Source organism: Copadichromis virginalis, linkage group LG1 (genome assembly GCF_057382275.1).
Source record: "Copadichromis virginalis isolate Kocher_CV1m ecotype Utaka linkage group LG1, C_Virginalis_male_GT1.1, whole genome shotgun sequence".
Taxonomy (NCBI): Eukaryota; Metazoa; Chordata; class Actinopteri; order Cichliformes; family Cichlidae; genus Copadichromis; species Copadichromis virginalis.
In genome coordinates this window covers 6,889,154-6,901,252 of record NC_140618.1, presented here as the reverse complement: position 1 = coordinate 6,901,252, position 12,099 = coordinate 6,889,154, and the positions used below count along the sequence as shown (strand labels likewise).

The 12,099-nt window shown below is 38.4% G+C and overlaps 1 protein-coding gene across 1 annotated transcript in view; it reads right to left on the bottom strand.

The window, feature by feature from the left end:
- LOC146718237 (myocyte-specific enhancer factor 2A-like) overlaps positions 1 to 12,099 on the bottom strand; it is a 46,453-nt gene that overhangs the window by 13,407 nt on the left and 20,947 nt on the right. The window contains exons 2-3 of the mRNA XM_085438772.1: positions 11,319 to 11,504; positions 5,609 to 5,812 (exon numbers count right to left, since the gene is read on the bottom strand). Of these exons, the coding sequence (XP_085294898.1) occupies positions 5,609 to 5,812; positions 11,319 to 11,372 (258 nt within the window). The 5' untranslated portion in view covers positions 11,373 to 11,504. The remainder of the gene's footprint in view (positions 1 to 5,608; positions 5,813 to 11,318; positions 11,505 to 12,099) is intronic.

The following is a 12,099-nucleotide window of genomic DNA, read 5'->3' as shown; positions in this document are numbered from 1 at the left end:
TATGTATCTCCACAGATGCTGGTTCACAGCACTACATCATGTCTGGGCACTATCTTAAAGTGGCTGTTAGAGGATATGACAGTGTGTATGTGTGTCCTTATCATCTCAAATGTCAAAGTCGGCTTTAGTAGATCTCCAAAGGCATCTGGATCACTGCCACCATGAGGCACGAGCTGCACCACTAAGCATCTTGACATGTGAGGGTGACGTCTTGTTGCTCTCGGGGCAACATCACAGATAAAATAAGACCCCCTCTTTCTCTGGAGCGAGTCTTTTCCAGTCGGGTGATTGCCCTACAGGCTAAGAATAGGCCAGGCATGGGAGTGCTTGAGGAGTGATCCAATGCATCTCTGGCAGAGAGAAAACGCACAGCTCGCATTCTTTGAAAGGCACACTTACATTTCACAGATTGCTTTCACATGAAGCATCCTGTCACACAGAACTAAACCAAATCAGCTGTTGTGCGTTTTGCCACAGTGCCAGGTTTCACTGTGTTGTAGCGTTCTCTTTCTGTTATGCTTTTCATTCATCTCTGGGCTCTGCAGGCTGACAGGGCTGCACTGCTGCATACCTTGGACAACTGTTCTGTTGTTGTTGAAACTCAAGTCTGCTGGACACAAACTTGTCTCAATTATTATGACAAAAGTAATCTGTTAGTGATAGTAGCTGAACAGTGAGGACTTTGTAGCTGTTTTAGCTGGCAGGCCGTTATCATTACAGGTTTGCTTGCTTCCACCTCCATTTATGGTTGACATTACATTTTCATCTACACACATGGAGACATTTCAAAAGCCTAGTGCTTGTAACAGTGTATGCTAGTCTATCGCAAACACATTGTTAGGCATGGAGTATAGGGTTTGCAGAATTACTCTGGTTGTGGAATGAACACAATCCATGGAAAAGAAAGTTTCTTTGAAACACCATCAGAACCAAGTACATGGAGAGAAGGCCTTTCCACGGGAATATTTGTACAGTTGTTTTTGTAATTTCAGTGAACTGGTCCTTTAAATAGCTTACAGGAGCCACTTTTTACTTGAATGTGAAGAAATTGTACTTTCATGAAGTATACAGTTAGTAATCCAAGTGATTAATTAGGATTTATGAGCAGAAAACGACCCCTTGTTCTGCTGCCAAAACTGTTTTATTAGTTTAAAATTTCCTGATTTCCTGAACACTAAATTATAACCATGTGTAAGAATTTATCCAACCACAGAAACTTTGGAGATTATAAAATATGCTCTCATTTATACCAGGTTATCTGCTGCCATATTTGACATTTTTACTTTTTAGATGTCAGCCCTGTGTCAAATAATTACTAGTTATTAACGGTTAAGGAAGTTGCTGCTGTTGTGCCATATGGATATATGCACCCAACCCTTGCATACTCTGTGACATTTATGAATAACTGCTGGTGCTTGAATGTGCTTAAAAGTCAAATTTATCCTACGTGCAAAGAAAAAACTGTTTTTTGTAAGGCAGGGACTTCATGGCTTCCTGTTTATTGTGTCGTGAGCTTTACTGACACCATGAGAGTTGGCAAAAAAAAAAAAACACAAACAAAGATTGGGTTTTGTATGGTAACTTTTTACCATACAAAAGTATGAATGATATCACTCTTAATTTAATTCAAACACGAAAGGGACTAATACCGTTTCTCTAAATGTTCATCTATTCTTTTAAAGCACTAATAATGGAAGGCTGACTTTATGGTATTGTTGAAAAGGGGAAGTTTATTAATACCCTTAGGTATGATGTTTCCACTTTATGCTTAGTAACGCAACAAGATAATGAAGCCGATAATGCAGCTTGTCAGTTCATCCAAATCAATGCCATGGATACCCTTTACAAAAAAAATAATGAAAGAGAAATATCTGAAGTATTGCTAAGATTGATCACATACTGAGAAATATTCAAACTTTATATCAAAACATTTACCTACACTTTCTGTTAAACAATGTAAAGGAAGACAAAGTATGCTGGTATTATAGCAGCATCGCTCATGTGCAGATTTCCTGTGTGTGTCAAAACCAGCCGAGCTATTTGTGTGTTGAAGAGATAGACATCAGCAAGCATAATACTCCATCAAACAACGACAATGAATCCAAAGAAGCTTTCCGCTTCTCCTTCCAAACATGGGAAGACTGTTGTAGCCAGTGGGGTACTACTTTACACATAGTCAAATTTCATGCCTAAATGTTGCAAATAGACTGACCGATATGTAAAAGAACACCTCTCACTTTCTAAGCTTTGTTTTAACCAGCTTGTCTGTATGCGTGACATTTGCGGGAATAAACAAATAAAGGCTCAAAGCAGGCAAATCAAGGCCTATTGGCCTAGAGAGCAGTCACAGGTGTCTGCTTGTGGTTAACAGCAGAATAGACAGGGTCATAGTCCTTAGAATCATTATGGGCAACATCAATGATGCATATTAACTGCCTCCACCACCACCACTGTCACCACATCGAAAATTAATTCAGTGTTCGGTGATTGTAGAGTTTGACGAGACTTTCCAGGTCAACAAGCACGTTTCTATTCTGCACTGGCTTATGGTTTTATTTTTCTTTTCAGCACAGTGCCTGTAGTTACCCTTGAAAAACAATGTCACATTTCCCGGGGAAGGTGAAACATTTGAAATAACAGTAAATTTAGAGCACACTGGAAAAAAGACTTGGCCAGACTCTACTGAAACAAACTTAAAAACCAAAGCTCCTCTTTTCCAGTAAGTGGAGCCATTTTGGAAGTAAATACATTCGTTTGGGAAGCTTGAGTTCCTTACAATTAACATTTGGTACAGCACTGCCAAGCGTGTACACGTGGAACCATCTTTATGAGATCACATAAGAGTGATGAAACTGAAGACAGTTTGGTTGCTCTTCAGTTTGATACAGTTCTTTCCTTAAGATTGCAAGTTGAAGACTTGATTAAGGTTCTGGGAAGTCTAACTAAAGTTAGGTTAGGATGACAGTGGTTATGGTTTGAATTAGTGTAAGACCAAAGAAAATGAAAATTAATCCTCTGAAAGGATGGAAACAATACTGAGCGTGTGAGGAAAGAGTGTGGGAGCAGTAAATTCAGGCTTCCGGAGAGAAAAACACGCATTAGAAGCTTACATAAGCAGTTACAAAATGAGTCACAATGACCATTCATTTTTAATGGCAGGGACACCGACTAAATGCCATGAAAACAGAACAGAGCTGCTCAGGGACCAGTCTCAACAGCATCACCACACTGATGACGCTGTGGGACCAAGCACGGTGGACAGCTGGGTCTTATCACTGTGAACAGTCTCAATTGAGCTTTTCTGAGGTCCAGCCTATGTTTCATCATTTTTTTTGTATTTCCTTTTTCACTGTGTGACAAAGTGGGTGAGAGTACCACTTGTCTATATTCTTAGTTAACATTCTTGTTTTGATTTAACCATATTTCACATGTGATCTGCAATAGGCAAACGTCTACTATCTCGGGTTTATGTTTTGCACTTTTACAGATTATATAATATAACATCTTGGTTTAAATCAACTCCTATAAGTTTGTTAAATTGACATGTTCTTTATTTCAACTGTTAATTTGTATTGTTTAGAACTTACCTTACCTACCTGTCTTCCAGAAACAAAAGGAGGAAATGTAGTTTTACTTCCTGCTTTATAGCTTCTGGGTTCTTCTGAGGTCACAGGAAGAGACCAAGTGCGGGAGGGGAAGAACTCTTGTAATTTAATAAAGTTGATTTTAGAGGGTTTATGAAGAAATAGATTTATTGTTGTAATACGTATTGATTACACCACAGAGTTTATGTTGCCAGTAAAGAGTAGCAGTAGAGGTTTGAATATAAATATGTTCATCTTACCTACCGAATGGAATAGTCCAGAGGAGAAATCTTAAGTGAACTATTTAAGCAGAAGAACTCAGGTGTTTGAGAAGAAAGGTTCAGGTCAGTGTAGCTGTGTGCAGTTTGACCTTAATTTCCATTGATTTAAGTTCAGTTATGTTTATTTGAACTGAGTTAATTATAGAGTTGAGTTTCCTATTTGTTTCTTTGTAAATATTGTTTGGGTCACAAAATGGTGAATAAATCACTTGCTACACTGGACAGCATCAGTCTCCTGCACTTCTTTGACCGCTTAATTCAAGTCTTACCACACACTGACACTGAAAAGAAATGATAAGTAGACTAGTATACTAAGTAGATAAGCATAGTAAGGCATTTGTTCTGCTATGTGAAGTGGTTTAGAGTCAGGTGTATATTGAAATGTATTGCTATAGACAGAATTTGTAATCAGAACTCTTTACCTTACGCTCATTCACCACTTTCCACTACTCTTTCCTAATCAGAAGGTTCCAGGTTCAATCCCTGGCTTTTCAGTCTGAGAGCTATTCTTCAAAACCCCAAGTTGCCCCTGATGTATCCGCCGTCTATGAATGTGTATGAATGGCAGTGTATGAATGTGTGTGAATCATAGGTTAAAAGGACTTAGGCATAGAAAAAGGTGCTTGTATTAATGGGTGACTGTGATAGTAATAAAATGCTTTGAGATTAGGAAAGTGCCAGTCCAATTACCACTTTAATGCCACAGTAAACACAGTAACCAGTAGACATTAACATACGGTTAAACGAATATTCTCAATGACAGGCTACATTCATCATCAGCAGAGTTTACAAAGGTGGAATTTATGGCTGCGCAGTTATTTGGATTGAGTTACATGTTACACATGTACCAGTACTTCCTGATGCTCACCAAACAAGTTTTTTAAATTCCCTATATTGAACATTTGGACCAGTTTAGAGACTTTCTTAAATGACCTCTTTAGTTATTTTATTGCCTTCTTTCATAGTGGAACTCAGCCAGTTTTATTTTACCACTTTAAATCTTAATAACCTTTAGAGTTCCTATTATGCAGTAACTGTAGTACTGTACTGTAATCAGCATGAAATGAGCACACTGCTTGAGCACTTTTATTCGTCTAGCATCACCTACATGAATTCTTCTTTTATTTTTGCCTGATCAGTAGGACTATTCTCATTTTTACTTGTGTCGGATGGGGGACAGTTTCCTCACAGAATGCACCAGTGTAAACTAGTAGAAGGAAACAGCTGCATGCCTGTCTGTCTCTCCTGAACCTCAAGTGTTACTCAACCCTTACATCTGGCCTTTACTTTATAAAGATCAGCACTAATGTGTTCAATGAAATAACACATCATAAGCAACGGAAAATCTATTTCTCAATATTTCATAAAGAGGAAGACAATACTGAAGGCAGCACCTAAATCCTCTGGAGTTACACTTTCTAGGAATTCATCTTTCTAAAACACAACTGCAGGCATTTGTTTCCCTAATCTGCTGAATGGATGCTGCAAGAGTCGATCAATGCACTTGCGTGCACAATGAAATAATAACTCAGCATTATATTCTTGCTAAAATTTAATTCGTGTTAATTCAAAATCAGCTGCAGCATGCGATGTGTATTTGCATACTACAGTCATTAGTGCTGAGTGATGCAACCTAACAGGTTTCAAGAAATGACCCACCAAAAGACGTCTCTACAAACAGACTATCCAAAGGTCAAAGCAGTGACATGAGTAAAAGGTTAAGAACAGCGTCCTACCACGTACCTCGACGATGTCAGAGTTGGTTCTGCTCTCGTGGGGTTCGTTGTATTCTGTGTACTTCAGCAGGACTTTATCCATGTCGGTGCTGGCGTACTGAAACAGCTTGTTGGAGCCATTGAAGATGATGAGGGCAATTTCACAGTCACACAGAACACTTAACTCGTAGGCCTTCTTCATCAGGCCAAACTTTCTCTTCATGAAAGTCACCTGGAAGAACAAAAGCCAGAGATCAGCCTAGAATAGCTAACCTACAACAGGTCAAATAAAGGGTCATACCTGTTGGTTCTTTCTAGATTTTCACAAGCAAGTCAGAGTATTTATAAAATTAAGGCTACATGGCATCCAAAAATATTTTTGAATGTGTTCTGTCTGAAGTAATAAATCACCGTTTGCTTTGTACTCTGTGCTGTGTATTAAAAATGTTATAAATCTTTCAAAAAAAAAAAAAACCTGTTTACAGTAACAATTACATTTTTTTGTCTTCATAACCCAATAATATTAAAAAAATGTCTTTTAAAGCAGTGAAATCTAAATAGTCCATCTAATGGCTTCTGAACAGGTAATCCGCAGTGCTTTGCCCCGTGGCCTCTGATGTGAATGTATGGTGCAATGATAGCAATAGTAATAAAAATCTGCACTAACATAAATGTTTCATTTTAGGTGTTTAAACAACTCTTCCAAAACAAGCGATACATTTGTCAGCTCATCCTACCGCCGTGTTCACTGGCTGATAGTTTTCAGAGAAAAGAGAAGAGAATTAAAATGTGTGTGTAAGTGTCAAACAGGAAGAGACAAGGGGTGGGGGATCTCTAGTTCTCTAGTTCTGCACTTCTGAAAGAACGCAGTAATAATCTGGAAATACTAATTCAGTAACACTGCAGTTTCTAGTGGAATGTTACTGAATGAGTGGAGTGGATGGGAAAGGTAGGTGGGGAAAGAAACTATGTAATGTTTCACCTCCCTTAATGATTACCATCAAGGTGTTCAACTTTATTAGTAAGACAGAGGGCTGTGCATAAACATTTTCGGCAGAAATACAGTCAAACCCCCCTTTAAGCTCATACTGTAGTGTTATATTGCACTATGGCTTATAAAGTAGAACAGTCATTCTTGACACCTCCATATTCCTCCAGACCATAAAGCTAAAACATATTGTTTGGAGTGGACCATTTACAGCTCAGTGTAAACCCACAGGTCACACATGGATCATGCTCTTATCCCTTTATGGTGTGTAGCTCACTCCCTGCAATGAATCATCTGTATTTATCTGGGTATGTCTTACTTCTGTCATAGCTTCTGGGATCCTGACTCATATCTTTTCAGTTCCAGAAGCTTCTGCAGACTCACATCTCAAAGCTTTCTGGCAATGTTGAGTGTCAGGTATATTTCTTTTTACATGGTTATTTCTGTAGTTCAGTTCTTTACACTTTCCTTTACACTTATTGTTCTGAGCACTTTTACAGATCTTACCATACCGCTGTCATGACACTCAAGCATCATTATGGCCGAGAATTATAACAGGAAGCGTCTTGATTATTACCTCTGTAAAATATAATTGGGACTAGAGACAGATTTACAACTTTCAAAACAGCCCAGTTGTACGAAACTGTATACCGACACAGGACACATTATTATTAGAGCTAAATCTAAACTATTCACAGTCAAATAACAAAAATCTTTTTCTCTATTTTTAGCTTTTAGTTGCTTTTCTGCCAAACGATTTATTTAATTGATGGGAATTCTAAATAATACCACTTGAGTGATGGCTTAGTGGTGTTTCAAGAAACTGTGTGCACAGTACCTGTTTAGTAGAAAATATCCACTCCTCTGAAATTCTTTTTTACTTTTCCTGTTTTATGCATTCCCGAAGTGAGGAAACCATTTTATATCCTGGTATTATATACAGTATGTCATTGCTTTACATACTACAGTTATAAAGCAGAAATAACACAGACTAACTTTGATCTAACTGCAAGTCCTAAAAAATTCATATCTTTACTGTTACAAAAGTATTTAACTCTATTTGCAGTAAAATAACGTTGTTTTCTTTCATTTATCGACAGCTGACATTGTAAAGCTAGTTTGACTATAGTCTACATGGTAAACCCTCAGATGGGTAAATATGTGGTCTCTGGTTTAAGCCTCATTTGAAGAATTTTACTCAATGCACTGTAGATTTACTTTTCTTTTTTATAGTATAGAACACCAAATATACATTGACTGGGACTGAATTATTTGCACACAAACATTCATAAACATTTTTATTTTCTTCCCATCCGGGCTGCTATAATGTAATGTGTGCCTAGTCGCAATATTTTGTATAGTAATTCTCGCAGAATCGTTTTTGCAAACATGTTACAGTAACAAGATTAAATGATAGTGGTGAACTGAATGACAGTCTTACAGTTTGGGAAATAAACACGTCCTGAATTCGTAAGTGTGCTCACTTGTAAAAAAAAAAACAAAACTGTACAGCTTCAGACAGAACTGAAAAATAAAAATAAAAATAAAAACACATGACATAAAAGTTATGAATTGATTAGCATGTCATTGAGTACAATAAGTATTTGATTCCCTTACTTAGTACTTGAGTACTTAGTACTTCGTAGAGACAACCTTGTTGGCAAGCACAGCGGTAAGATGTTTCTTGTTGGTCACCAGATCAGCACACATCTCAGGAGGGAATTTGGCCCACACCTCTTCACAGAAACTCTATAAATTATTTTAGCTTTCTTGGCTCCTGCTTGGCAACTCATTGATGTACTTCTTCTTCAGCCACTCCTTTGTTGCCTTGGCAGTTATTTTGGATCATTGACAGGCTGAAAGGCCCATCCAGGACCGATTTTCAATGTTCAGGTTGAGGGAAGGAGGGTTTTTTTTTATACATGGGTCTGTCCATTGGCCCCTCACTGCAGTGAAGCCATCCTGTACCCTTAGCAGAAAAACAGCCCCCAAACAGAACGTTTCCACTTCCATGCTTGATTGTGGGGATGATGTTCTTTGGGTTATACTCAGTGTTTCCACAAACACAGCAAATGAATGTTATGCAAAACTTTCATCTAACGACAGTTTTTTTTCTCCCAAACCTTCTCTTAATCATTTAGATGTTCACTGATAAACTTAACCTTCCTGCCTTCTTGGGACCTTTTTGTGCCACTGCTATGTGTTAAATGGCTGCCATTTCCACTGTGTTCAGTGGAATATAACCAAACTTGCCACAGGATAGTTTTTACCTGTCAATGTTAATATTCCAGTGTGAATTCCTTAAATCAGCCTAAAATGGCTGAGCAGCAGAAATCCCCACACCCATCACCCTGGGGACCATTTTCTGCCCATTGACTTCCATTATAAACGCTATTTTTCAACCCCAAATTATCATCGTATGATTTTATTTTTTCTTCTTTTCTTGGATGTCAATGAAGACTCAGGGCCTTGAAGTTTTAATTTTTAAATTGCAAAAAAAATGCAAAAAAAATAATGGCAGGTCAAAATGTATGTTGGTGCCAATCTTTGGTCCATCTAAAGGCCTACTTATAATGACAATCACATATTACTTCAACTGGTTTTTTGTGGAAATATTTAGTTTCGTTTTTTGGTTTTTGGGGCTTATAACACAGGGCGCTCATGTAATAACACTGGGATTTGAAGGGTTAAAACAACGAAAATATAATTAAAACTTTACATGAATATTTCAGGGAGAAGTAGTTTTACAAGGTTGGCTAATTTAAAGTGGAATAAAATATGGATATATGGTCTTTTTATGGCGTGGCTGAGAATGGTCCCTAGGGTGATGGGTGTGAGTTTTTTAAAGGATGGCAGGAGGGTTAAGATAGGCCTGTACACATGCCTTCTCAAGCGAGGGGATGTTGGGATCATCAATCCATTACAGCATATTGTGTTACTAATGAAGTGCTTGGTGACTGGGATACCAACTGCCTTGAGATCAGTTACAACCTTGTCATGTGTAGTTCTCGCCTAAACCACCAACTTTCTCATTTTTATTCTCACCCCATGAGGCAAGATCTTGCATAGAGCTCAGACTGTGGGTGACTGATGGTCACTTTGTTTTCCATTTTTTAATAATCTTAGCAGAAGTTCACCTTCTCACCAAGCTTTTTGCTGATGGTCTTGTAGCCATTCCAGCAGTCCACAGTCTTGTCCCTGACGTCCTTTGACAACTCTTTGGTCTTGCCCACGGTGGTAGATAGGTGGAAATGGAAGAAACTGATTCTGTATATAAGTGTGTTATATCCACATAATGAGATGAAATCAGGAGCACCTGTAACTGACTGATTGATTGATTGGCTGTGTGCCCATGTGGAACAGGAATTACAATCTATGGGAGCCAGAATTCTGTCTGTAGAGAATCAAATACTTACTTCACCCAATGACATGCAAATCAATGTATAACTATTATTTAATGTTTTCTCTCTGGATCATTGGTTCATATTCTGCCCCTCTCCATTAAAATGAAACCATGAAAATTACAAACTGTTCATTTCTTTGTAAGTGAGCAAACGTGCAAATTCAGCAACATTAAACAATCAGTTTCCAAAGGCATAAGGTCAGTTAACTTGTAAACTGTTGTCTCTGAAAACAAGTTTCAAGTGATACTATTTCTTGAGCATAACTTGCAAATACACGTGAAAAGAGATTACCAAAAACTACACTGTTCCTCTTTTAGAGTGTGTGGCTGCATAAACACCATCTATCACTAGTGCATCTTTCCACTAAAGCCAAGTCATTGCTGTATATTGTGCATGATGTGTGATAGTCTGATACATTAAAAAGAGGAAAAACTGCTGAAAACACTTCATGCACTTGACAGATTAAAAAAAAAAAACACAAACCAACTTCCCAAAATAGAGTACAAGAACCTAAATATACGGCAGACTCAAGTGATAGTGCACGCCACACAACTGAAGCAGTGTCTATCTAAAAATGCTTCAGCCAAGACAACCAAACATCAAATATAAACATTATCCCAGATATTTATTTTCCAGCCACATCCCTATTTCCAGAGTCTGTGCCTTCCTTCCAGACAGGCTGGTATTTGTTGTGCTGTTGGGGGTGATATATATAGAGGAGACAGACAGAGAGGGATTCCAGTGGGCAGCAATGTGGCTGCGTAAGGAGACGGTGAGGAGAGAAGGCCACTGTGTGTCCCTAACACTGACCCACCCTGCTAATGACAGGGTGCTGTCCGGACCCAGCTAACCCCAAATTACTGCCCTCGCCACCAGCTGTGACCACTACACTCTCAAAAGTGAAACAGCTTAAAGAAACCTCTGGGAGCTTCTTAGATTTAAACAAAAGTGTACCAGCAAAAGGTTGGGTGCAGGATGCTTTTACAAAGTGTTAATGAACCTATCAGTACGTGCTCATGTACATAATATGTGTCTTTTTATTAGAAACGGGTACCTGACTAAAATGGCACTTCTACTTTTATGCGGCTCTTTGGGATCGTGGAATCAGCACAGTGAACGTCACATTTTTAGAGTGTGCTCTGAGCAGGAGCGCCACATGGGCCACACATCGACACATGAGATATCACGAAAACGAAACATAACAATGAAATAAATGCTAAAACTAGAAGGTGTTCTCAACAGTTAAAGTACACAGCAGATTTCAGCACTGACATAAAACAACAACGCAAAGATATTTTGCGCAAAAACTAAAGACATTTAAGAAGACAAAGGAAGAAGACACTCACCTGTCGGTTCCTCTCATCAACGATACGGGTGATTTGAATCTTCTTCCTTCCCATTGCTAAAGCAACGTCCACCAACAACCAAAGATGAATATCAGAGGGCTCCAAGTATATAAAAATTTAAAAGACAATCCTCAACACATAGTCCCCCTGTCAGCTCCTGTTAGTCCATCAGCTTAGCATGGCTTTCTGAAAGAGAGCAACAATCAGCGTTAACTTAATCATTGTTTATTTACTGTGTACGAGCAGTCACAGAAACAGTTCTATTCAGCAAAGATATTCAAATACTTGGACAAATCATAGAGTGCAAAGGGTCACACACTGCTTACACTGAAAATGCCAGTTATGCAAGGAAAGAAGGAACAGAAAGAAGAATGAATAATAAACATACATTAGTCAGGGACACAAAATCCATTTCTACCATTTTGAAATTTTCCTCTGCAGTTTGGCATTTCACATTTTGCTGTCACTGTTGATTGCAGTTTTGTAGAAAGAAGGAGGACATCTTTTCAAAACACCATAAAGAGAGCCATTAAGAGGACACGAAGCGAGACTGACTAAACACGTGCTGGTCCAACAACAAGGATATGATCCCTCACCAGCTTCTCAACTACTACTGCTGGAACACACAATTGAGCCAAAGACTGAACTTTCTGTTTGTTCTAGAGAGCGTTCCTTTCACTCCGGAGCTGAATCTATAATTATAAAGAGACACATGAGCACAGACACTGTAATACATAGAGAATAAGCGTCATACTGTATGTACCATACTTCATCACACACC